We start from the raw sequence: 26,470 nt of genomic DNA, 5'->3' as shown, positions 1-26,470 counted from the left end.
TGTCTCCAGCAGCAGCAGCCCCACCTGGTACAGCTTCTCCAGGGGCTCCTTCTCCTTCCCTGGGCTGAGACCAGGCTCTCAGGGTTCTGTCCAGGGCCCCAGCTGTCAGAGAACCAGGACAAGCAAAACCAGCTCAGATGGCAGCCACCAGTGCTGGGCAGAGCAGCTCAGCTCCAGCACAAGGGCTGCGTGTTCCCATCTGATGAGCCCTGGGCAGTGAAACAGGCAGGACAAAAAGTCTGGGTTCCTTTGCTACTCATTGCCAAGGCATGTGTGGGGCTGTAACTTACCAGGGCCCTGCATCAAAGTGTGCCTGTGGCTCTCTCCCTTCTTCTAGGGCAGATGAATATCCTGCATCCCAGGATGACAGAGCAGCTCTTCTAATGAGGGTCTTTCCAAGTCCAGCATGGATAAACACCGCCTGATCAGATCTTGGCACTCTGGGCACAGAAACCAGAAACCGCTGGGCAGTTGGAGAAGGCTCCTGTTGGCTTTGCCCCACTATTCCTGTGCCCAGGCCATGCTGGATGTGCTCAGAGCTGGGCCTAAACTTTCCCATCAATTCCCTGTTTTGGAGGAGAGCAGGACATGTGCCACCTCCTCAGCAGCTGCCAGAGCGGGATGCCCACGAGCCCGCTGCTGTCTCCCAGCACTGGGATTCCTCCTGTGGCCAGAGATGAGGATCTGCCTTGAGAGAGCCCTTGTGGCAGCGAGACCTGATGGTCCCAGCTGATGTTCCGGTCCCTCCTGAAAGGGTGCTCCCCGCAGACCATCTGGTGCAGCAGGATGCCCAGGGACCAGATGGTAGCTGGCTTGCCATAGTCCCAGCCAAAGTGGGTCCATTCCGGGGGGCTGTATGACCGTGTTCCTATGGAATACAGATGGAGTTCAGCAGGGGGATGCTGCTGCTCCCAGAGCCTGGCCCCAGCATCCCTGGGCGTGCGGGGGCTGCCCCAGTGGCACACGGGGTGACCACTGCCCTCTCACCAGCACCTGGGACTTGTGTACAGACTCGGGGTTGGGAAAGAAGCCACTGGTGTTGGAAGAGGGCAGTGGAAACCCTGGCAAGGCCGAACCATAACAAGGAAGAACCCACTCAGTGCTGGTGAAAAACCATGCTGTTATGAATTCGAACAAAGCCAAATTTTGAGAAGGAAAGAGGCTCTCGTTTATTAAAACAAACTACAGAGGACAGGGAGTTTGAGATAAGCCCAAACTCCCACCCAACAGCCCAAAGACAACAATATGTCCCAAACACGCTGGGTTCCCCCCCATATAGTACATCCCTCAGAAGGAGAAGAACCCCAACCCAACCAAACCCTCATTTTATAACCCTTCTCGGGTCCAGGATTGGTGGGGTTTGGATCTGCACGTTGATTGGTCATTTTCCGGTGCTCTCATTGATCCTTATCAATATTCATTCTGGACCAATAATTTTCTCAAGGCATTGAATGATTGGTCAAGTCCCCTGTCCAATAACCTCCCACCCCCCTTCGACTACCGCCCCCACCAAACCCTGGACCTCCCCTCCCCAGGACCCACAACAAACACCCATCAACTCACCCCAAAACAACAATTCCCAACCCAGCCCCAATGCAACACAAATTGAACACCATTTGTAACAATGCCCTCATCCTCCCTGCCTTCATTGCCCCAAAAACATTATGAATCCAAAGCAAACCAGGTGAGTGGAGCAGTCCAAGCCCTTTCTCACCTGCACACCAAACCAGCTGGGGCTCATGTTCTACCCCCTGTCTCTGCTACCCCACCCACGGGTGTTTTTGTTGGGCTGGCTGTCCCAGCCCCAGGCCCAGTCCTGGGCAGAGTGGTGGGCAAAAGCTGCCAGCAGGGCTGGAAGATGGCTCCCCACTCAGCCCTGCTCAAAAGCAACTCAGCTGAAGACTCAGTGCCATGAAGGGCAGCAAAAGGGAGAATCCCTGCTGCCACACCCAGCTTGGGCTGTCAGATGTTGGGCCTTGAGACACTCGGACCAGGAGCACACCCCTGCGTGGGCTCACCTGCAAAGTGAGTGTAGGCTGTCTCTTGCAGGCAGGTGCCACAGCCAAAGTCAATCAATTTGGCCTGCCCGGTGTGCAGGTCAAGCAGGATGTTCTCTGGTTTGATGTCCCTGTGCAGGACCCCGCAGCTGGTGCAGTGCCGCACGGCCTCCAGCACCTGGCGGAACAGCTCCCGCGCCACCTCCTCGGGCAGGAAGCCCCGTGCCCCAATGAAATGCTGCTGGTCCTGACACCACTCTGGGCGCTCCAGCACCATCAAGATGTCATTGGGGAGCTCAAGGCACTCCAGCAGCTGGACCACACCAGGGAAGCCAGTGGACACCTTGGCCAGCAGCACGATCTCCAGGGGTGGTGCCGTCGGGCTGCGGGAGGAGCACGATGCCATCAGTGGGGCCGATGCCGTGCCGGGGCTCGGGGAGCCCTCAGCCAGCCTGGGATGCTCTGCACCCTGCGCTGGCCCCACGCCCGCTCTCCCTCGGGGCGTCCTGGCGGCTTCCACGCTGCCGGGCCTCGGCTCATCCCTGCCCGGCACGGCCCGGCTGCTGCCGCTGGCCCCGCTCACTCACCAGCTCGCCCCAGTGCCAGACGCGGTTCCGTGGCACCCTTTTGATGGCCACCTGCAAGCCAAGGGCAGCAGCGGGCTCAGCTCGCCGCCATCCCTGCCCAGCCCCATCCTCCGGCCTCCTCCTCGTCCGCCCCCTCCTCCTGCGCCCGCCGCCGGCCCCGCCGCTCACCGGGGCGCCGTCCGAGAGCCGCGTGGCCGCGAAGACGCTGCCAAAGCCGCCGCGCCCCAGCAGCGAGCCCAGCCTGTCCTGCTCCTTCAGACCCTGCTACGCCTTCCCTGCGGGCGGGACGCGGCTGTCAGCGCTCGGCCCGGGGCCAGCAAGGGCCCCCGAGCGCCCCTCAAGCGCCCCGGGCCGGCCATGCCCAGGCGTTCGCTGCCAGGAACGGGACAGCGACGGCTCGGGGCCGGTGGCCGCGCTGCCGAGCAGCGGAGCTCGGGCTGGGCGAGCCGCAGCGGAGGCAACTGGAGCGGCCGCGCCGCCTGTGTCCCCCGCGGGCCCCGGGAGGAGCCGGGGCCGGGGCCGGGCTCGGGCCAGGTGGAGCCAAAGGGAGGCGATGCCGCCCCAGCCCCAGGCACTGATGCCCGCCCAGCAGCGCCACCGCCAGCACGGCCAGAGCCGGCCGGAGGCGAGACCGCGGCGGGACGCCCGGGGCCGGGCACGGGGCAGCCCCGCCTGGGGCCGGGGGCGGGCCGGGGGCATGGCCCGGCTGGGTATTGGGAGAGAGAGACTGGGAGAGGAAGGGACACCGGGAAAGGGAGAGCGGGACAGGATGCTGGACTGTCGGAGAGGGAGAGGAGAAGCGAGAGGGAGTTGACAAAGTCGCTTCTTTCGCTGCTTTCGCTGCTGCCACTGCAACTGAAGCTCTGGGGCCGTTTGTCCCCGTATCCGTTTGTCCGCTGCCCGCTCGCCCCCGCTCCGAGACCCGCGCTCCCCAGGGGCAGCCCCTGAGCCTGTCCAAACACGGGAACTTTGCCCTGTTCAGCCAAGATCCAGAGTCTGGACTCCTGCACAGTGGCACAGGAATCCCCTCAGTTGCTGCTGTGCATTGTCCCTGCTGAGGGTCAAACACTATCGGAGCGCATTCCCTGAATGCAGAATTTGTACTTAAACCAAGCACTGCACTTATCTCTCCAGCAGTGCTTTCCAAAAAAAAAAAAAAAAAAAACAAACAAACGGGAAGGCAAACTGTGTATAGCTCATGGTATTTGACAGTGTCTTAAACATGCCAAGTCATGGATCTTAGAGGTGAGATCCATTTGGAATTAATGGGATGGAGACTTAGTGCAACATGGAAATGGAGAGCATAAAAATAAATACAGTAAAACATCTTGGTTTGTTTCTTTCTGTTTTCATTTCATTTCCTAAAAGCTCTTTTAGTTCTTCCAGAATCTTGTCCACAGTCCTGTTTGCTCTTTCCAAGAACCTTTCCTGGAGAACAAGGTGCAGCTTCTGTCACAAGATGTGCCACCAGCTGCAGCTTCTCTTGGCTTTCCACACCGTGCGAGCAGCACGACTCCTGCAGCAAAGCAGGACAAATGTTTGAAGAACTTTACAGCTTGTTCTTTCTTTTCCTTGTGGGCTGGCCACTTGTGCCATTGGTGAGGTTTTCATTGTTACTGTTCTACCCTAAGAAAACATGACGGGCTCCCAGAAATTGTTAGGGAATGCAAGCCTGACTGAATGCAGAGAAAGAATCTCCAGAGCCTGCAGCCAGAAATGGAGAGCTGTGTGATAATCATTCCAACATCCCCATGGACATCTTGAAAGTGATGTAGAAGATGAAAATGGGCTGACAGAGGGAGTTTGTTTCAGTGTTCAGTTCAGGTGCTTCTACATCTCCTGCATTGATATAAATCAAGAGTACAATCAGTTCATGAAAGGCACCAGAACAAGCTGGACGTCTCAGGAGATGATGAAAGAATGTGAAAAGGAGAAATGCAGGGAATGACTTAGGGAGCTTTGCCTGTACAAAGGATCATTTTTCCTAATAATTTCCAATCTGTTCCCTCCACTTTTGTCCTTCCTAACAAGGCCATTTTCATCCCAGATTCCCCATGAAATGGGAACCCTGAGCTTTTGGAAGTGTCTGAAAGATGCCCTGTTCCTCTGCAGGGACACTGAGGCTGAGGCAGGAGCCTGAGCCCTCTCTGGGGCAGCCTCCTTGGAGCTGGAATTTGTGCTGTGCTGGGAGAGGAGGAGGAGGGGGAGAGCGCTGGCGCTGTGTGGCAGGAGCAGGAGGTTTGGGCCGCAGGACATTCCGTCTGCGCCGCTGCCCCGCAATGGGCGGCCATGCCTGGGGCTCTGGGCCTGGCCCTGCGTGCGCTGAGCTCCCGACACTGCGGGAGCTCCCCAGGCTGGGCTCAGCTTCCCGCTGGGCCTGGGCAGCAGGCTGGGCTCCAGCTGGGACCAGCAGCAGCTGGAAATACCTCTGGGCATCTCCATTTGCTGCTGCTGCTCTGAAGAGACAATGAAGTGAGCTGAGAAGTTCTGGTTTCTCTTTCTCCTGGTGGATTCTTTCATTTGATTTGACACTTGACCAAAAGCCTGAGTTCACCTATTGCCGGCCGGGGGCCATGTACAAATCACCAACAGGACGGGACTGCTGAGGAACGTGTCTCGAGCTGTTTATTTTCCAGCATCAGTCTCATTACATGGTTATGACAATGGGAAGATGCCTGCAGCTCGTGTCCTCAGCAGCAGACAAAGAACGCAATGTTACAACTTACTTTAAAAGTTTTTTTATTAATCCCACAAAGCAAAAGCATATTGATGGTAGTTCCATCCAACCACTATAAGCACAGGTACCTTTGGTTAAAACAGTGCTTGCTTATTTTGAGTACAATGCCTGCTTGCAAGCCTTAAAACACAATGCACAGAGCTCAAGCTTCAAACTTCCTAATATCTCACTAGATATACTTTTCTGTAGCTTAGGGAGTTAGTCTACCAAGCGTTAATACAAAAACCATTGTTCTATTTGTCCTTACTTTCTACTTCTAATATAACTTTTCTGCTGACAAATCTTATGTCTACTGCTTAGCTCTAATCACAGCTCTGCTGTCTCTGAGGTCTGCCTTTTGCAGCTTTCTCAAACCCCTTTGATTTTAAGGATTCTTAAATTCACTATCACAAAAGCACTCTGGGTAGCGCTGATCGAAAAAGGCAATTGCAGTTTTACAGATAAATTTCAAGTGGCAAGCAGAAGAGGGGCAAGAGCAGCCAGGTTCTCCAATTCCCAAAGGCAAAGGCAACAGCAGCATCCTGCTGTCAGCTCAGGGTGAGTAAAACAGTGCTGAAAACAGCGCTGGAACCCGATCCTTTCTTTGTCTGAGGGCTGGCTCAGGGCAGCACAGGCAGGCCCTGAGGAGTCAGGGCTGTGTGTGGGTGATTGCTGCTCTAGTCCAGAATTGAGCTGGAAAAAGCCCTTGGGAGCCGAGGCAGGAGCAGGTGGGAAGGGGCCGGCGCTGCTGCTGCTCCTGGCCGGGAGCCCCGGCTGGGCCGGGCCGGCGCCCCCTGCGCTGCGGCTGCTGCTGCTGCCAGAGCCGGGCGGGACTCGGGGACAGGAACGGACACGGGGGGACAGCAAAGGCCTGGCGGCTGCAGGGATGGTGGCGCTCGGGCCAGCGCCAGCACACAGCTTCAGCCCGCAGTTAACCCCGAGGGAAACGCTGGGGAAAGGCTCCATTTCAGCCTTTCTGCACTCGTGGCTGTGAAGGGACCGAAATAAAAGGAGAACAAGCAGGGCCTGACCCCTTCTCCTTTGGGAGGAGCCCCAGGCGTGGGCTATGAGGAGTCATGAGGGGCTGTGAGGAGCTGTGGGATGCTGTGAAGGGCTGTGATGGGCCATGATGGAACTGCGAGGGGTTGTAAGGGGCCATGAAGGGCTTTTGAGGGGCCATGAGGGGCTGCTGGGGACCTTGAGGGGGAGAAGGTCTCTGAGAAGCTGTGGGAGGCCAGGCACCTCATGGAACAAAGGATCCATTATGACACTGTGGAGACAAGGAGACTGTTGTAGGCTGTACAAAAGCTCATGGAACCAAAAGTCCATTGTGACATTCTGGGGCCTCATGGAATCCTGGAGACCATTATGGCACTTTGAGGCCTTGTTTAATCAAGGGGCTCTGCAGGACCTTGTGGAATCAAGGAGCTCTTTGTGACACTGCAGGGACTTGTGGAAGCAATGAGACCATTCTGGCACCCTGAGTCCCCATGCAACAAAGGGGCCATTGTGACACAGCCAGGCCTTTTGGAACCAAGGGTCCATTGTGATCCTGGGGGAGCCCAATAGAACCAAGGGTTCATTGTGGTACTCTGCACAGTCCCAACGAACCAATGAAACCATTTTGACACTGCAAGGCCTCATGGAAACAAGGGGCCACTGTGCTAATAGGGACCCAAGGAGACCACTTGATATCACTGGACTTAGGGAAACAAAGATCTCCTGTTAAACTATGGAGCCTCATGGAACCAAGTGGACGTTGTGATGCTGCAGGGCCCCAAGGATCCAAGAACATGGAAAAGTTCTGGTTGGCTTGGCCTGACTGGTCCAGCTGACCTTGGCATGTTGAGGGTTGCTTCTCATCTGCCCCTAAAACCCTGGACTTCTGTGCTTTCCTTCCTGTGGGAAAGAACTCTTCTTTTCCTCCAGGGTTCTTGGCTGAAACTGGGATTCTACGTCCAAATTCAATTATATCGAAGGATGATTCCTGTATGAAACCTGCAAGAACAGAGAGCTCTCGGTGGCCTTGGCATCTTGGAGGCCACCTCTCATCTGCCTTCAAAACACTGGGGGCCCAAGCTTTTCTTTCCATGGAAAAATCATCTTTCAAGTGCAGGTGTCCATAGCCAAAATTAGGAATCCGCCTCCAAAATTCCTTATATCCAAGGATAGCTCCCAGGACAAAAGCTGCCAGGACTGTCTAGGTTCCCTTGGCTTCCTGAGGGCCAGCTCCAGCTCTCACCTGCCTGTGAAACACTGGGGCTCTGCACTTTCCTTCCTATGGAAAAGAACTGTCCTTCTCATCCAGGGGCCCATGGACAAAACTGGGATTTGGCCTCCAAAGTCCATCTACCCAAGGATTGCTCCCAGACAAAAGCTGCCATACAAACAGGTCTGGCTGGCCTTGGCCTCCTTGGGGCTGCCTCTCATCAGCCTTTGCAACACTGGGGCTCTGTACTTTCCCTCCTGTGGAGAACTGTCATTCTGGTCCAGGCACCCATGAATGAAATGGAATTCCACCTCCAAAATTCTGCAAATATCCAAGGGTTACTTTCAGACAAAAGCTGCAAGGACAGACAGGTCTGGCTTGCCTTGGCCTCAGGTGACTGCCTCTGATCTGCCTTCAAAACCCTGGGGCTCTGTGGTTTCCTTCCTGTAGAAAAGAACCGTCCTTCTTGTCCAGGCACCCATGGCCTCAAGCACATGAGCACTGTACAGGGACAGAGGAGCTCTGTGCTCAGTGGGGTGGAGACTGAGGACAGCAGAGGAGAGGCCTGGGAGGGACTGAAGGGTGGATCATTTTACCATGGTAGAGAACAGCCAGAGAAAGAAAAAAATCAAGCTATGGAAACCTGGGGAAGACAAGATTAGGAAAAAAGAGAGAGGGATTTCCTTCACAGGGCAGGGCTGTGGTGCAACACATCCCCCAGAAGAAGTCTGGGTCAGCCCGAGGCTTTGTGTGGGCAGGCAGAGGCAGGCAGGAGGCAGAGCTGTCAGCAAAGGAAGGGCCCAGCCAGGTGGGGCAGCCGGGGGATGCCGACAGCCTGCAGGGACAGAGGCGCAGGGCAGGGACACCGTAGGACAGCCTGGGCTGCACAGGGCACAGGCATGGGCAGCAGCTGCAAGACAGCCCTGCCAGAGCCAACTTGGGCAGCACTTTGGCCATGGCTGCTGGGCCTGGGCCTGAGGCAGGAGCAGGAGACAAGTGACCCTTGCAGGCCTGGGGCCTCATGGCCTCCTTGTCCCTGCTATCCCGCACGCTGCCCAGCGTCGCAATAAAGATAGACTTTCGAACTTTAAACTGTTAGAGAGACTTTGTCTGTCACAGTTGGTTATCAGTACTAGATCAATATCCATATATTTTTATTAAATCACATCACTGCCTCCAGTGTTCTGCTCTAACTGGAATCTGGGGACACTTTCTCAGTCATGTCCCTCAGTGGGACCCATTAAACTTCATAAACTTTGGAGTCTAAATTTAACTTTGAGTTCTTGAGAAGTTTTTGAAGACTCTCTCAGGGACTGAGTCTGATGTAAACAACCCCAAATCCCCGAGAGGCTCATTAAAGTCCTTGTGCTGTGTCTGTGCTGCTGAGCTTTAAAGGAACAGCTCTTCCCAGGGCCAGCTCCTCTCCCAGCCCAGCAGGGCTGAGGGCTCTGCCTGCAGGCACTGAGGGCACAGGAGCCAGGCAGAGACAGGCTGAAGGCAATCAGGATTGGGAAGACATTGAGATGAGACTCCACCTGGGGAAAGATTTCACAGCCCTGTGCATGGTGAGTGTGTGGGTGCAGGGCAATGTCCCCTGTGCTCCTGGAGGGATCTCCTGAAGCCAGCACACCCCAGAGCCTGGGGGATGTGTCAGGAGGACTCTCCCAGTTTCTCTGTGGCACAGGAGGAGCAGGAGGAGCAGGAGGAGCAGGAGGAGGAGGAGGAGGATGTGCTGCAGAGCGGGGCTGCCCTGGGCACCGTCAGAGGGACAGGGCAGGACGGCTCCTGCTGCCAGGGACGGCTGCAGGGGCTGAAGCTGGGGCTGCAGCCAGGGCTGCCCAGGGCTGTCCTGCAGAGCAGCTCCTGCAGCCCTCAGGGCTCTTGGCCAGCCCAGGGCATGTGCCACCTGCCAGGGGCAGCTCTCAGCCTGCCTGGCAGCTCCCCATGGACGCTGCAGGGGAGAAGTTCCAGGTGCAAGGAGCCACCCCCATCAGGGCAGATTCCTCCTGCTCTGGAGATGGTGCTGCATGGCCAGGGCTGCTCTCAGCTTTCTCCTAAAGGGAAGGGAAAGGGGCTGTCAGCTTTGGCTGTGTCCCTGAGCCTCCTGCACTGTCAGCCTGGGCATCAGCAGATGGGCCTCAGATCTCCCTCAGAAAGTGCCTCCTCAGCCTCCTCTCCCTACACACAGCAGCAGCAGCACCTTGGCTTGCAGTATCTCTGTTTGTCTGGCCTGCCCTTAAGGCCCTGCTGCCAGGGAGATGCCCCTGGGCAGTGCCCTGTGCTGGGAGGGGTCTGCAGGGCAGAGCTGAGCCCCCAGGGCTGGGCTGGGCTCTGGCAGCACTGGCAGGGACAAGGCTTGGATAGAGAGAAACAGCTCCCAGCAGGCACAACTCCAGGCAGCAGAGGGCAAGAGCAACCCTTGGTATCGCTCCATGTTCAGCTGCACTGGGAAAGAGAGAAGGGTTTAGAGAAATCGACTTTAAAGCTGGAGTCTTTAAAAAAGCCACTTTATTTTTCAAGCTCGTTTTATGTTCGATCACCCTGAATTAGAGGGAGGTGAAATATGCAAAGGGCACCTGTGTGGGGACCAGCAGGTCTGACGGCACTGGGGCACAGGGAGCCCTGTTTTCCTTCTGGGCTTCCCTGGGGTTCAGGCTGAGAGCAATGCTGAAGATGAATCAGTAACTCAGGAGCAGAAACCCAAGCTCAAAAATAAAAATGTTGAGTGAAGTTCTCCGACAGGTAGAGAAGTAGTTTTGAGGGAATTCCTTAAATAACCCCATAGGATTGACTCAAAGAGCTTGTCAGTGTCTTCTTTCAACAGTCCACCATGGCCAGAGTGAAGGAATGTCCAACAGCAGCTCCATCAGGCACTTCCTCCTGCTGGCATTGGCAGACACGCGGCAGCTGCAGCTCCTGCACTTCTGCCTCTTGCTGGGCATCTCCCTGGCTGCCCTCCTGGGCAACGGCCTCATCATCAGCGCCGTAGCCTGCGGCCACCACCTGCACACGCCCATGTTCTTCTTCCTGCTCAACCTGGCCCTCAGCGACCTGGGCTCCATCTGCACCACTGTCCCCAAAGCCATGCACAATTCCCTCTGGGACACCAGCACCATCTCCTACTCAGCATGTGCTGCACAGGTGTTTCTGTTTGCCTTTTTCATCTCAGCAGAGGTTTCCCTCCTGACCATCATGTGCTACGACCGCTACGTGTCCATCTGCAAACCCCTGCACTACGGGACCCTCCTGGGCAGCAGAGCTTGTGCCCACATGGCAGCAGCTGCCTGGGCCAGTGCCTTTCTCTATGCTCTGCTGCACACAGCCAATACATTTTCCCTGCCCCTGTGCAAAGGCAATGCCCTGGGCCAGTTCTTCTGTGAGGTTCCCCAGATCCTCAAGCTCTCCTGCTCACACTCCACCTTCAGAAAAATTTGGATTTCATTGCTTGGTGTCTGTTTAGGTTTTGGTTGTTTTGTGTTCATGGTTTTCTCCTATGTGCAGATCTTCAGGGCTGTGCTGAGGATCCCCTCTCAGCAGGGACGGCACAAAGCCTTTTCCACCTGCCTCCCTCACCTGGCTGTGGTCTCCCTCTTTGTCAGTACTGGCATATTTTCCTACCTGAAGCCCCCCTCCATCTCTTCCCCATCCCTGGATCTGACACTCTCAGTTCTGTACTCAGTGGTGCCTCCAGCCCTGAACCCCCTCATCTACAGCCTGAGGAACCAGGAGCTCAAGGCTGCAGTGTGCAAAATGATGACTGGACGATTTCAGAAACATTAAACTGCTGGAAAATTTTCTGTAAATCACATATAACAAAAGTCATCTTTAATAGTTCTTGTTGGTTTGGTTGTTGGGTTATTTTTTCCATTGTTTTAGATTTCAATGATGGTCATAAATCAAGGTCTGTGCTTCTGCCCTTTATCATTTTGATTATCTCCACCTTTGCTGTGGCCTCAGACTGTGTGAATGAGGAGCTACACTTTTGGAGGCTTTAACGGAACTAAAGGATCTCCCAGCAGAGTTTTCTGCAGAGATGCCCTTTATTTGCCTTCTCTGGAGCTGCAGCAGCAATGTCTGTGTGCAGAGCTGGGGCAGATCAGTGCTGGCCCAGCAGCTGTGCCCAGCAGCAGCAGCAGCAGCAGCACTTGGTGTTGCCAGCGCTGCTGCCGTGGCCCTGCCCCGCTGCCCTGGTGGCCCTGGTGTTGCTGCAGGGCCTGAGTGCTCTCGGGGCCGGGCACAGCCCTGGGGGTGGCAGTGCCGGGGCTGCAGCAGGGACAGGCCATGGGCACTGCTGGGGCAGCGCTGACGCCTCAGGCCAGGCCCTGGGGGCTCCAGGCTCCTTGCCCAGGCTCTCTCAAGAACACGGCCAGGCCAATGCTCAGCACAGAAACCCCCGTCAGCAGCCCCAGGCTGGCCGTGGGCAGGCTGGGGGCAAACAGCATGGCTGGGGCTCTGCAAGGGCCCTGGGGCAGACGGGAAGGAGCAGCAGAGCAGGGGCTGATCCATGCCCAGTGCCCTGCACAGCCCAGGGCAGCGTCCCAGAGCGTTCTCATGCAGCTGCCAACAACATCCCCCCTCTGCAGCCCTGGCCTCTCCCCCAGCTCACACAGGTGCCCCATCCTTGCAGGCACAGACACGGCAGCACTGCCTCAGCAGCCCCTGTTTGCATTGCACACAGCAGGGGCAGCACCCCCATGCTGTTGCTGTGGGGACATGAACCTGAGGGAGCACAAATGCCATCAGCCCCTGGGGCCAGCAAGGCCTGGGGGACACCAGGGAAACCACTCAGCTTTGTCCTGGCCTCTGCAGTCAGCCAGAAAGTTTGTTCCCATCAGCTGGGAGTTTCCTGTCCCACTGCAGACGCTGTTGCTCAGAGCCAGGGCTGCCTGGCAGCCACCCCCAAACTGCCCTGAGCATTTCCTTGGCTTCACCTTTGCTTTCTCTCCTCTTTCCTGATCCAGATTTCTTCCTATTGCCCACCCCCGTTCCCTTCCCTGCAAACAGCCCTTCTCTGTTTGCCCTGTCCTCTCTGGCCCCACTTCCCATTGCAGTTCCTGACTTGGCACCATGGGAATGTCCCTTGGGCAGCAGGATCATCCTACAAGTGCTGCAGGAATTGTCTGCAGGCTCCTGCAGTGCCTGCTGCTGCTCCCTTGCCAGAGGCACCCCAGGCCAGGGGGGCACATCTGGGCTGCTGTGTCTGCCTCTGGGGCTCCCTGTTCTGGGCAGTGAGGAGGGGCTGCAGAGGCTCCGCAGACTGACAGGATGGGCTTTGGGGCTGCCAGGAGAAGCTGAGGGACCTGGGCTGCTGGAGCTGCTGAAGAGGAGGCCCAGGGCTCCTCCTGCACCTGCTCCAAGGGTGGTTCCAGAGAATCACAGAATCAGCAAGGCTGGAAAAGACCTTGGAGATCATCAAGTCCAACCTGAGCCCTGACACCACCGTGTCTCCCTGAGCCTCCTTTTTTCCACAATAAACAACCCCAGCTCCCTCAGCCGCTCCTCACAGGACGTGTTCCAGACCCCTCCCCAGCCTTGTTGCCCTTCTCTGGACATGCTCCAGCCCCTCCATGGCCTTCCTAAATTTGGGGCCCAGAACTGGACACAGCATTCGAGGTGTGTCCTCACCAGTGCCAAGGGCAGGGGAAGAATCCCTGCCCTGCTCCTGCTGGCCACACCATTCCTGATCCAGGCCAGGAGCCATTGGCCTTCTTGCCCACCTGGGCACACTGCTGCCTCATGTCCAGCCTGCTGTCCCTCAGTGCCCCCAGGTCCCTTTCTGCCTGGCCGCTCTCCAGCCCCTCTGTCCCCAGCCTGTAGCGCTGCAGGGGCTGTTGTGGCCAAAGTGCAGGACCCAGCACTTGGTCTTGTTCAACCTCACCTTGCTGGATTTGGGCCCTGGATCCAGCCTGTCCAGGTCCCTCTGCAGAACCCTCCTACCCTCCAGCAGATCCACACTCACACCCAGCTTGGTGTCATCTGCAAATTTGCTGATGCTGGACTCAGTCCCCTCATGCAGATCAGCAGTGCAGACATTGAAATCCACGCTGGCTGGCTCTGATCCCTGGGCCATCCTGTGGGTGCCCTGTGATGGCACTCAAGGTGATCTGTTCCATAACCTTGCCGGGCACCCAGGTCAGGCTGACAGGCCTGGAGTTCCCCAGCTCCTCCTTCCAGCCCTTCTTGGGGATGGGCTCACATTGGCACCTCCAGTGCTCTGGGACCTCCCTGCTGAGCCAGCACTGATGGTAAATGATGGAGAGCAGCTTGGGGAGCTCATCCACCAGCTCCCTCATCCCCCTGGGATGGATCCCATCTGCTCCCAGAGACACCTGTGAGCATCTGAGTGGCTCAGCAGGTCCCCAGCTGCTTCCTCTTGGATTACAGGGGGGCTGTTCTTCTGCCTGTGCCATCTACAGCTCAGGAGAACACTTGCCCTGAGGACAAGTTGACTTATTGTTGGAAACTGAGGCAAAGAAGGGGTTAAGTACCTCAGCCTTTTCCTCAGCTTTGGTAACCATATCCCCCCAATAAGGAATGGAGGTGTTCCTCTTCACCCCTTTGCCATTAATGCATTCATAAAAAATATTTTTAATATTCTTCAAAGAAGTGGCCAGCAACTATTATGCTTTCACCTCTCTAATTTTCTTTCTGCATTGTCTTGGTTTGGAATGACAGGTGTCTGGAAAGGAAGGCAGGAGCCTCCCCTGAAATGGAAAATGTAAATCCCTTCCCTCCAAATTGTTATCAATTTTGAATTAAGGGGACTCTCAGGCAAAAATATGGAAGCAGGAATAACAGTTCCTTATTAGGAAAGAAAATAAAAAGATAAAATAAACAATGCAGTAAACCAAAACAACACTGACAGAGTCAGAATACAACCTGACACCTGTGGGTCAGGGTGTTGGTAGCAGTCCAATTGGAATTGTGGCTGCAGCCCTCCTGGAGTGTCAGGTGTGGTTCTCTTGGAGCAGGGATCCTGTAGAAAGGTGTAGTCTTCCTCTGAAGATCCAGTGGAAGAGGAAGCTGCTGTTCCTCTGGGAAATCCAGAGGAGAAGCTGTGCTGGTGTTCCAGAAACTCAGATTATATCCAGGTAGGAATGCTTGGCTCCTCCCTCTGGGCGGAGCATCTCCCAATGGGATGCTGTAGTTCTTATCAGCCATGCAGTGACATTCAATAGCCCATTATCAGCAGATGACCCCTGGAGGGAGGAGTGGTTATGGAAGAGATAAGGAAAACTGCCCACTTAACAGAAGAAAACTGCCATAGAGATGGCAAATAGAATCCATCTTGCCTTGCACTCTGGGACATTCCTGACGTAACAACATCCTAAAACACTTCCTGAGTTGCCTGCCCCTCTGTGCAAAGATGATGCACCCTCTTTTTTCCCTTGAGTTCCTGGAAAATGCTCCATGTCCAGCCAGGCCAGTCCTTTTCCTTGCTAGTTCACTTTTTGGCTCAGAGGGACAGGCTGTTCCTGCTCTTTCAAGATTTCTTTCGTGAAGGGCATCCATCCTTCCTGGAATCTTTTGTTTTAAAAGGACTGTTTCACTTTAAAAAATCAGCACCTGATTTGGTACTTGCCAAATCTACATCCTCATAGGCTGAAGTCTGCTCTTACAAGTCCAGTGCAGAAGATTTGTTGATGCCTCTTTTTTTACAGAATGTGTAAAAACCCAATAATTTCATGGTCACTGTGTCCCAGGGAGCCTCTGACCACCACATCTCCCTCCAGCCCTTCTCTGTTTGTGACCAGCAGGAGACAGAGCTTTTCTTGGCAGTGGGAATTGCAGGAAACCTCCCCAAGGTGCAGCTTGGAAGGTTCAGGCTGGAGCTGAGGAGAAAGCAAAGTCCCTCGCAGGGCAGAATGTTGGTGCTGGAGGTGTGGCAGCGTGAGGCTGGGCCATGGCCAGGCTCTGTGTGCCAGGAGCCGGCAGCGCTGGGTGCAGGGAGCCCAGGGAGGGCACAGAAACGCTGGGTGAGAAATGCTGGGGGACAGCGAGATGGGCGAGTGCAGCCGGCCAGGGCAGAGGAGCAGCACGCCCAGGGGCCACAGCCTGCAGGACAGATGGCCAAGGGCTGGGCAGGGCTGGCAGGGCCACAGGCAGCCAGGCCTTTGTGCCCTGGGCTCGGGCAGCGCCTCTGGAGGCCCCACAGGAGGAACTTTCCTGGCAAGGGCTGCACTTTGCTTCTCCCTCGGCCTCCCTGGGGAGGCTGGCAGGGGCTGCAGGTTGATGCCATTTGTCCTTGCTGCCCCTCACATCCCCCTGGCCCACCAAGAGCCCCGAGGCAGCCGTGAGGGACAGGCCCTGCTGGCCCAGGCTGGGCTCAGGCCTTGGCCTTTCTGCTTCCTGCAGCCAAGCCAGGCCTTGCTCAGCATTGCAGTTCCCTGCTCAGAGCCTTGGGCTCCCTGCAATCCTGGCCTCAAGGATCTGCTCTCACCAGGCCCTGGGCAGCCTTTGGCCCTCCCTGCCCTCACTGGGGCCCAGCCATGCTCCAAGGCACGTGGAGTTTTGCTGCTGACTCCTTGAGCAGCTTCTTCATCCTTCTCTCTGTGCCTGAGGCTCCTGGAGCCAGGCCCAAATCCATCGTGGGGCTGATTAAAATACAGAAAGCCCTCAGGAGCTCTTTGTCTCCCTTCCATTGCCTTTGAGTCTCCAGGCCTTGTGCAGTGATTGGAGTCAGTTTGGAATTCTCTTCAGGAGGAAGATTCCAAAGTGCACATCATGATTTTTGGTTTTAGTCAAGGGAATATTTTTTTACTTTTCATTTCAGAGAAGAGGGGATAGAAGCATTCCCCAGGTGATCTTGATGCTGAATGTCTCCTTAGGAGGTCTGGGCACAGAGAAGAATGAGCCCCTTGCAGGCTGAGCCTGTTTGGACAAGCTTCTCCTTACCCCCAGCCTCACCATGTCTGACATTGCCCACCTGGGACTGACATCCCAAAACATATAAAAAATTTAAGCATTCTTCTGTATAAATAAAATTTAACTTATAAATAAAATTACAAATATATTATTCTAATTTATGAAAATATTCTTCATTATTTTTAATACATTATTTTCATATTTTTCTTTAAAAATCTACACATTTTTAGCAACCAAAAAAATTATTGGTCTCTCATTATAGGAAACACAATTCCCTTAATTAATTAATTAATCCCTATTAGCTATTTATTTCTTTCTCCTTATGGTAACTACTAATATTTGTAGTCTTTTTGTCATCTTTTTTATCATCTTTTTCTCACATAGGCTCCAGGGGACCACTTTGGGATCCCTGGAGACATATCTGGGGCAAATTTGGGGCAGTTTTGGGTCTGGGGAGGGAACTCAGAGAGAACTTGAGGTTCTGAAGGACACTTGGGGGAGACGGGTGGGCACTTGGACGGGGCACTCAGGGAGTCTGAGGGACAGTTCGGGGTCCGGGGCAGCACTTGGGGGTCCAGGGGGGCCCTTGGACGTCAGGGAGGGGAATTTGGGGCCCTTCGGGGTCCGGGAGGGCCCTTGGGGGGCTCTGACAGGGCTCTCTGGGGCGTGGGGGGTGATGGGAGTTGTAGGCGCAGGGATCATACGGTTCAACAGCGCCGCAGAGCATCACGGGAGTTCGAAACGCAGCTGCAATGGCTCTCGGAGGGGCGCGGGGCATGACGGGAGATGAAGTCCCGGCTGGAATGGCGCTGGACGTGCGCCGCGGAGCATGATGGGAGCTGTAGTCCCGGACGTGGTTGGAACGCGGCGTTTGGGGGTCCGGGAAGGCTCTTGGGGGACACTTTTGCGTCCGAGCCGCGACTTGAGGTCCTCGGGGGAACGTAAACGGTTCGGGAGCCCTTGGGGGGAGTTCGGAGAGTTCTAACCAGGCTCTTTAGGGCACGGGAACGGCAGGAGTTTTAGGCGCGGGACTGTGTTCTGAGGGGCTCGGGGGCCACGGGGGATGAGAGGAGATGAATTTCCAGAAGTGGCTGTACCGGACTTCTGTGGGGTTGGGAGCACGCAGGGGGTCCGGGGACGCTTTTGTGGGGTCGCAAATGGGTGATGAGGAGGCACTGAGGGATCCTTCAGGGTCTAGGGGACACTTATGGGACAGATGGGGGCGGATCCCGGGGTTCTGTGGAGCGCGGGGCATGACGGGCGTTGCAGTCCCGGCTCCAATGGGGCTGTATCCGGCCGCGGGGCATGATGGGAGTTGTAGGCAAAAGAAAAATATTGCATCCGCCTAGGCACCGCCCCCAGGCCCGGATCTCTTGCGCTGATTTCCTGCTGGTGGTGATGGGCGGAAGCCTCGGCAAATGAGAGGCGGCGGAGGCGGGAACAGCCTCTCCATTCCCTCCCAGTACAGCCCAGTTCATTCCCAGTACTACCCCAGTACAAGCCCAGTAAAACCCCAGTGTCCCTCCGATCCCTTCCAATACACACCAGTCCCTCCCAAAACACCTGAGTCCATTCCCATTCCCTCCAGCTCCTCCCAATTTCATCGACAGGGTGTCCCAGTGTCCCCAGTCTTCCCTACAATGTTCCCAGTGTTCCCCAGTATGTCCCAGTCCTCCCCAGTGTTTCCAAGGACAGTTTAATTTCTCATGGTGGCCATGGCAGCCAAACCCAGCAGTGGGGTCAGTGCAGTGCCCATGCCCACAGCCCCTTGCAGTGGCCCAGTGCAGCTTGGGCTGATGATCCACCCTCACAGCTGGCCCAGGGCAGCTCTGCAGTGGCTTTGGTGGCACCTGGGGCTGGCACACACCTGAGCAGTGTGTCTGTTTGCAGTGGGGAAACTCAGGAGTTTCAGATTGCTTCAAAAAATACAAAAAGGGAAAACCCCTCTTAGGCTGGGTGCAGCCAGCTCTCCAAGCACAGCAGGTCCCAGGGGAGTGAGGACAGAAAGGATGGGGCTGGGCACTGTGGAGCAAGGTTGTCCACACTGGGTCAGAGCTCCAGGCACAGCTTCTGTGAGCAGGCCAGAGCTGCTGAGGAGAGACCCTGGGTCAATATCAATCACAGAATGCTGCAACCACCTCTGCTCTAAAGAGAAATAAAATAAAAATACATCATTTAAAATAGAATGTCTGTTTCTGACAAATTCTTTGAAATCTTTCTCCATCACTGGACTAGGAAAACTTTAATGACCCTCTCAGGGCTTTGGTGTTATTTACATCAGACTCAATCCCTGAGATCCTGTTTAAAAAACATCTCAAGAACTCAAAGATAAATTTAGACTCCAAAGTTCCTTGAAGTTTTAATGGGTCCCACTGAGGGACATGACTGAGAAAGAGTCCCCAGGTTCCAGGTAGAGCAGAACACTGGAGGCAGTGATGACAGCTGGGGGCAAACAAGGCCAAGGTGTCTCTGGTGCTGAGCAAAGCTGGATGTGTTTGAGGAATGCCAAGGGCCAAGGCCTGAGCCCCAGGGCCTGGCCAGGCAGATCCTGTCCCTCCCTGCTTGCTCAGGGCTCTTGCCGGGATGGGCACTGGCATGTGGGGATGTGCAATGCCAAGGGCAGGAGCATGGGGCGGCCCCTGCCAGGCTGCTGAGCAGGGACAAGGAGGCCATGAGGCCCCAGGCCTGCAAGGGTCACTTGTCTCCTGCTCCTGCCTCAGGCCCAGGCCCAGCAGCCATGGCCAAAGTGCTGCCCAAGTTGGCTCTGGCAGGGCTGTCTTGCAGCTGCTGCCCATGCCTGTGCCCTGTGCAGCCCAGGCTGTCCTACGGTGTCCCTGCCCTGCGCCTCTGTCCCTGCAGGCTGTCAGCATCCCCTGGCTGCCCCACCTGGCTGGGCCCTTCCTTTGCTGACAGCTCTGCCTCCTGCCTGCCTCTGCCTGCCCACACAAAGCCTGGGGCTGATACCAAAAGGGTTCATTCCATTTTTACCCTGCCTGGGAACTTTCAGCACAGGAACAAGGCATGCAGGGGCTGCTTTCCCTGCAAGGACACTTGGAAGAGAAGAAGACATCTGGCTCAAGGGTGCAGGGGTAGAGAAAACAAGGAGTGAATCTGGGAACTTGGGGTGGGTTTTATGGAAATGGGTAAATTGTAATTCACATTTTGCGACTGTATATAAGCAACACACTGGTTGAATTACATGTCCATGTAAGGTTAGGAGTTATCCCTCACGAGACCTCAGGTCTGAATAAATGATACCCTCTGAAATAGCAAATGAGCGTTCGGGAGCCTTATTTTGCTATTTCAAAGATTTGCCGCCAGCGGGGCCTCACAGAACCAAGGACTCAGCTGTGACACTGTGCAAACCCATGGAACAAAGGGTCCATTGTGACACAGCAGAACCCCATGAAACCAAAATCCATTTTGGCACATTGGGGTCTCATTGAACCAATGGTCCCTTGTGATACTGTGGATCCAAGGAGACCATTGTGTCCCTGAGAAACCTCTTGGAACCAAGGGGCCATTGTGACACTAAAAGGACTCATGAACCAATGGCCAGGGGGCCATGATGACACTTGGAGGCCTCATTGGCTCAAGGGGCTCTGCAGGGCCTCATGGAACCAAGGAGACCCTTCTGACATTGTGAGTCCCCATGGAACCAAGGGTCCATTGTGACACTGTGGCACCAAGGAGACCCCTGTGACACTGCAAGGCCTTAAGGGAGCAAGGGACCATTGTGACACTCTGGAGCCCCATGGAAACAAGGGGCCAGTGTGACACATCTGGGCCTGATGGAACCAAGGATCCAGTATGACACCACCACTGTGACACTGCAGGGCCCCATGGATCCAAGGGAACAGGGAACAGGTCTGGTTGGCTTGGCCTGACTGGTCCAACTGCCCTTGGCATGTCGAGGGTCTCTTCTCATTTAGCCCTGAAACCCTGGGGCTCTGAGCTGACCTTCAAATGGAAAAGAACTGCCCTTCTCATTCATGCATCCATGGCCAAAACAGGATTCCCCATTTCAGTCAAGGGGTCGAGCTAGAAATGCAGCTAGGATAGTGCGAACTACATATATTTTAATTAGAAGTTTACATGAATTAAGAGGTTCAGTTAGAAACAAAGTTAGCTAAGAGATATATCTTGACTAGAGCTGAACAAAGAAATTAATGATACCAGGTGGGGACAACTGAAGCAAAGATGGAAGTGACATGAGATACATGAAGTATTGTACAAGAGCAGGACCATAAACACAGCTGAATCCTAAGAGTAATCAAACTATGAAAGGAGGTTTGGATTGTGACCAGCAGGTTAAGAAGCCATGCCAAATTGACACAGATGAAGATTTTACCGTAAGGAAGATGATTTACTTTGTCCCCTAGAACCCACTGACCCATTTCCAGAGACCAATGGCTCAATTAAAGAGGACAACTGCCAGCCATAACAGATATTCAGCTGATTATAATACTAAGCAGTGTAGGTAGTATTTATGTATTAGGTGTCTGGGAAACCATTTGAATATGTAAAACCTTTTTTGATAAATAAGGGGACCAGAGTCTGTGATTCTTTGCACGTGTCTCTGGGAGACTACTACTGACGTGCCTGGCACTGTAATAAATACCCTCTTTTCAACTTTAATCAGTTGAAGAGTTGTCTGTCTGTGCATCACCTCCAAAATTCCCAATATCCAGGGACTGCTGCCAGACAAAATCTTCCATTACCAAGAAGCCTGGCTGACCTTGTCTTCCTGAGAACTGGGTCTCACCTGCCTTCAAACAGTGGGGCTCTGAACTTTCCTTCCTATGGACAAGAACTGTCCCTCCTGCACAGGCCAAAATGGGTACTTTTCCTCCAAAATTCCTATATGCAAGGGTTTCTCCCAGACCAAAGCTGCCAGGACAGACATTCCTAGGTGGCCTTGGCCTCTGGTGGTTGCCTCTATTCTGCCCTGAAACATTGGTGCTCCACCCTTTCCTTCCTATGGAAAAGAACCATCCTTCCTCTCCAGGTGCCCATGGCTGAAATTGGGATTCCACCTCCTAAAGTCCTATATCCAATGATTGGTCCTACACAAAAGCTGCCATTACAGACAGGTCTGGCTGGCCTTGGCCTGCTCAGGGCCAGCTCTCACCTGCCTTCCAAACACAGGGGCTCCATGCTTTCCTTTCTGTGGAAAAGAACTGGCCTGGTCCTCCAGGCCGAAATTGGGTGAAAATGGGATTCCACATTCAAAATTTCCAATATCCAAAGGTTGCTCCCAGACAAACCTGCCAGGACAGACAGACAGGCCTGGCCTTGGCCTCTGGTGACTGCAGTTCATCAGCCCCTGAAACACTGGAGCTCTGTGCTTTCCTTCCTGTGGAGACCATGGTGGCACTGCGGGGCCCCATGGAACCATGGAGACCATTGTGGCACTCTGGGGCCTTCTTAAATGAAGGGATCATCGTGACACTGTGGGACCCCGTGGCACCAAGGCCATCGCTGTGGCTCTGTTGGGCCGCACGGTCCCAAGGGCCAGTGTGGAGCAGCAGGGCTCTGTGGAGCCAAGAGGCCATTGCTGCATTTCAGGGCCTTGTGGAACCAAAGGGCCATTGTGATCCTGGGGGCACTGTGGATCCAAGGAGAGCATTGTGGAATTGCAAGGCCCCATGGAATCATGGAGACCATTGTGACACTGTGGGGCCCCAGGGAACCAAAGGGCCACTGTGACCCTGCAGGGCCTCATGGAAGCACGGGGCCATTGTGACACAGCAGAAGCAAGGAGAACATTGTGACCCTGCAGGGCCTCATGGAACCAAGGGGACATGGAACAGGTCTGGCTGGTGTGGCCTCCCAGGGGCCACTGGACAGGTCCGGATGATCTTGGAATGCTGAGGGCTGCCTCTCATCAGCCCCAGGAGAGCTGGGGCTCTGTGCTTTCCTTCCTATGGAAAAGAAGCATCCGTCTTCCCAGGTGCCCTGCAGGATCACAATGGCCAAAATTGATACTCCCCCTAAAAAATTCCCTATATGCAAGGGTTCTCCCAGACAAAAGCTGCCAGGCCAGAGAGCTCTGGCTGGCCTTGGCCTCTGGTGGTCACCTCTCATCTCAAGGAAGCTCTGAGGAAAGTATTTGAACAGATTTGACTACTGGAACATCAATGAGTCTCTCATCCTATGAAAAACTCAGATGCTCTCCTGATCACATGTGTCTTTTTTTCCTCATTGTGTATTATGCATGAAATATTATTTTCAGTTACATAATATTATTCTTCTCACTCCACCAGGGTTATCTGGCACAAAACACCTCCTCTACATGTGGATCCAGGTCCCCTGTATAAGCAAACACAAGAAAGAATGCAGCAGGAATGATTTGTCTCTGCTCCCATCTGTCCCATCTCCTCTGGAGCTGGAGGTGCAGCCCCAGCACTGGGCAGGGCTCAGGGCTCACAAGCTCAGCTCCCACCCAGAGAACTTGCAGACCCTGGGCTGCTCTTCTTGGCCCCTGCACGCTCAGCCAGGCTGAGATGGACACTGATGGTTTCTGGGCCAGGCTCTCTGAGCCCAGCCCAGCTCCATGCAAGCTCTGCCAGCTGCCCTGAGCTCTGGGCAGCACCAAGGGCCTCTCTGAGCCCAGCCCAGCCCAGCCGGCTCTGGCCCCACAGCTCTGCTCAGGCCAGGCTGCTCTGGGCACTGCCCCACGGCCTCAGCCCCTGGCAAGGGCACAGCAGCAGCTGCAGCTGCCACAGGACTCAGCCCCACCATGGGGGAAGGTGCCTGGCCAAGGGAAAGGAGGCTCCCTGGCTGCCCTGCTCTCCTCTGCAGGAGATGCTGAGAGCTCTGCAGCCCCTGCTGCCATCCCATCTGCCCAGGGCAGCACCAGAGCCCCGGCCTTGGGGCCCTCAAGAGCTGCTCCTGCTCCAGGCCCAGGGCCCATCCCAGAGCTAGGGCAGCCACAAAGCTGTGCCCATTTCTGTTCATTGCTGCTCTCATCAGGATGGATCCTCAGCACCTTGGAGTTTGGTGATGAACTTTACTTTTGCAGAGGCCTCTTCTTTCTTGAGCTCTTCAGCTGAGAAATTCAGTGACAAAGGCTCATAAACATTTGTTCAGAACACCCAAACAAGACAAGTCCATGGGAATAATTCAAGTCTCTGATTCTTCTGTGGTTAATTAGTTTTGAGAAGTGTATTCAAATAGAATATATTATATTAAAAATAGTTAGGAGACAATTGTTTTGTCCTGTTTAGTTTTCTTTTCTGTTTGTAGATTCAGAATCCGCAGTTGATATTGATCCCCAGCCCCTCCTTATGTAGTTTGAACAGATATGAAAATCAAGACCCTTCATGGCTGACAATCAATCAAGACTTTGTCCCTACCCCCACGCCACCAATTCCCCCATCCAACCCCTGGCACTCCTATGGAACAGGAATGGTGTGGCCAGCAGGAGCAGGGCAGGGATTCTTCCCCTGTACTCAGCATTGGTGAGGCCACACCTCGAGTGCTGTGTCCCGTTCTGGGCCCCCAATTTAGGAAGGCCATGGAGGGGCTGGAGCGTGTCCAGAGAAGGGCAAAAAGGCTGGGGAGGGGTCTGGAAGAGAAATCTGGTTGAAAGGACATGAGGGAGCTTCAGTTGTATAATCTGGAGAAGGCTCAGGGCAGACAATACTGTGTTAGGGTGCAGGTTAGAATTGGTGAACTCAAAGGTTTGTCACAACAAAGCTGAGTGGTTTCCCTGGTGTCCCCCAGGCCTTGCTGGCCCCAGGGGCTGATGGCATTTGTGCTCCCTCAGGTTCATGTCCCCACAGCAACAGCATGGGGGTGCTGGCCCTGCTGTGTGCAATGCAAACAGGGGCTGCTGAGCCAGTGCTGCCATGTCTGTGCCTGCAAGGATGGGGCACCTGTGTGAGCTGGGGGAGAGGCCAGGGCTGCAGAGGGGGGATGTTGTTGGCAGCTGCATGAGGACGCTCTGGGACGCTGCCCTGGGCTGTGCAGCGCACTGGGCATGGATCAGCCCCTGCTCTGCTGCTTCTTCCCGTCTGCCCCAGGGCCCTTGCAGAGCCCCAGCCATGCTGTTTGCCCCCAGCCTGCCCACGGCCAGCCTGGGGCTGCTCACGGGGCTTTTCTGTGCTGAGCATTGGCCTGGCCGTGTTCTTGAGAGAGCCTGGGCAAGGAGCCTGGAGCCCCCAGGGCCTGGGCTGAGGCGTCAGCGCTGCCCCAGCAGTGCCCATGGCCTGTCCCTGCTGCAGCCCCGGCACTGCCACCCCCAGGGCTGTGCCCGGCCCCGAGAGCACTCAGGCCCTGCAGCAACACCAGGGCCACCAGGGCAGCGGGGCAGGGCCACGGCAGCAGCACTGGCAACACCAAGTGCTGCTGCTGCTGCTGCTGGGCACAGCTGCTGGGCCAGCACTGATCTGCCCCAGCTCTGCACACAGACATTGCTGCTGCAGCTGTAGAGAAGGCAACAAAAGGAGCATATCTGGGGAAAGATCTCTGATGAGAAGATCTCTGCTAGGTGATCCTTTTGTTCATTTGAAGCCACCAAGGGCAAAGCTCCTCATTGACACAGTCTGGGGCCACAGCAAAGGTGGAAAGAAACAAAATGAGATACAGCACAAACAATTGCATTTCATGTGGACAATATTAAAAAGAATGTTAAAGGAATGAAAAGAATTAACCAACCACCAATCCCAACTAGAACTATCCAAGTTGAGTTTTATTACATTTGACTTGCAGAAATTGGTGAGCAGTTTAATGTTTCTGAAACCATCCAGTCATCAGTCTCCACACTGCAGCCTTGAGCTCCTGGTTCCTCAGGCTGTAGATGAGGGGGTTCAGGGCTGGAGGCACCACCGAGTACAGAAGTGACAGGGCCAGATCCAGGGATGGGGAGGAGACAGAGCGGGGCTTCAGGTGAGCAAATGTGCCAGTGCTGACAAAGAGGGAGACCACAGCCAGGTGAGGGAGGCAGGTGGAAAAGGCTTTGTGCCGTCCCTGCTCAGAGGGGATCCTCAGCACGGCCCTGAAGATCTGCACATAGGAGAAAACCATGAACACAAAACAGCTAAATACTAGACAGACGGAAAATACAAGAAGCCCAAGTTCTCGGAGTTTGGAGTGTGAGCAGGAGAGCTTGAGGATCTGTGGGATTTCACAGAAGAACTGGCCCAGGGCATTGCCATGGCACAGGGGCAGGGAAAATGTATTGGCTGTTTGCATTAGAGCATTGAGAAAGCCACTGGCCCAGGCAGCTGCTGCCATGTGGGCACAAGCTCTGCTGCCCAGGAGGGTCCCGTAGTGCAGGGGTTTGCAGATGGACACGTAGCGGTCGTAGCACATGATGGTCAGGAGGGAAAACTCTGTTGAAATGAAAAAGGCAAACAGGAACACCTGAGCAGCACATGCTGAGTAGGAGATGGTGCTGGTGTCCCAGAGGGAATTGTGCATGGCTTTGGGGACAGTGGTGCAGATGGAGCCCAGGTCAGCGAGGGCCAGGTTGAGCAGGAAGAAGAACATGGGCGTGTGCAGGTGGTGGCCGCAGGCTACGGCGCTGATGATGAGGCCGTTGCCCAGGAGGGCGGCCAGGGAGATGCCCAGCAAGAGGCAGAAGTGCAGGAGCTGCAGCTGCCGCGTGTCTGCCAATGCCAGCAGGAGGAAGTGCCTGATGGAGCTGCTGTTGCACATTGCTTCACTCTGGACATTGTGAGCTGTTCAAAGACAACACGGACAATTTCGACAAAGTACCTTCTGTCAATCCTATGCTATTTCCTTACACAAGCAATCAACATTGCTTCTCTTTCTTTAGGGAAATTTCATTTACCTTTTTTTTTTTTTTTTGAGTTTAGATATGGGCTGCTAAGTAACTGTGTGTTTTTTAGAAGGGCCAGAAGTCCTGTTCTTAGTATTGTTCTCAACCTGAATATTGGGGAGCCCAGAGGGAAAACAGGGCTGCCTGTGCCCCTGAGCAGTCAGATCTGCTGGTCCCACACAGGTGCCCTTTGCTTATTTCACCTTCCTCTAGTACAGGATGTACAAATTTAAAACTTAATTTAAAAAGAAACGTGGCCTTTTTGAAGACTCCAGTTTCAAAATCAATCTCTCCAACTCTTCTCTCTTT

The 26,470-nt window shown here is 54.8% G+C and overlaps 3 protein-coding genes across 3 annotated transcripts; 1 reads left to right on the top strand and 2 right to left on the bottom strand.

Annotated features, from left to right (window-relative positions):
* Positions 1-425: 425 nt before the first annotated feature.
* On the bottom strand, positions 426-2,403 carry LOC129131805 (serine/threonine-protein kinase pim-1-like). The gene is made up of 3 exons (XM_077192429.1): positions 2,019-2,403; positions 717-868; positions 426-440 (listed from the first exon to the last, which is right to left on the bottom strand). Exons 1-3 carry the CDS (start codon positions 2,401-2,403, stop codon positions 426-428), a joined length of 552 nt encoding a protein of 183 aa, XP_077048544.1.
* A 7,770-nt stretch (positions 2,404-10,173) lies between these two features.
* Positions 10,174-11,289, top strand: LOC129131906 (olfactory receptor 14C36-like). The gene is made up of 2 exons (XM_077192428.1): positions 10,174-10,190; positions 10,491-11,289. The coding sequence occupies exons 1-2, from the start codon at positions 10,174-10,176 to the stop codon at positions 11,287-11,289; spliced, it is 816 nt and encodes a 271-aa protein (XP_077048543.1).
* Positions 11,290-25,104: 13,815 nt separating this feature from the next.
* Positions 25,105-26,037, bottom strand: LOC129131874 (olfactory receptor 14A16-like). Its single transcript, XM_054650860.2, has one exon. It carries the CDS (start codon positions 26,035-26,037, stop codon positions 25,105-25,107), a length of 933 nt encoding a protein of 310 aa, XP_054506835.2.
* Positions 26,038-26,470: the final 433 nt, after the last annotated feature.

The sequence above is a fragment of the Agelaius phoeniceus genome, chromosome 33 (genome assembly GCF_051311805.1).
Source record: "Agelaius phoeniceus isolate bAgePho1 chromosome 33, bAgePho1.hap1, whole genome shotgun sequence".
NCBI classification, from domain to species: domain Eukaryota; kingdom Metazoa; phylum Chordata; class Aves; order Passeriformes; family Icteridae; genus Agelaius; species Agelaius phoeniceus.
The sequence above is the reverse complement of the archived record's forward strand: the minus strand, read 5'-3'. Positions and strand labels throughout refer to the sequence as shown.

Excerpts from the sequence above, each read along its gene's own strand:
- LOC129131805 (XM_077192429.1), bottom strand. The coding sequence starts at position 2,403 with ATGGCATCGTGCTCCTCCCGCAGCCCGACGGCACCACCCCTGGAGATC. Across the intron at positions 869-2,018 it reads AGCCTACACTCACTTTGCAG|GAACACGGTCATACAGCCCC; the intron begins GTGAGCCCACGC and ends TGTATTCCATAG.
- LOC129131874 (XM_054650860.2), bottom strand. The coding sequence starts at position 26,037 with ATGTGCAACAGCAGCTCCATCAGGCACTTCCTCCTGCTGGCATTGGCA.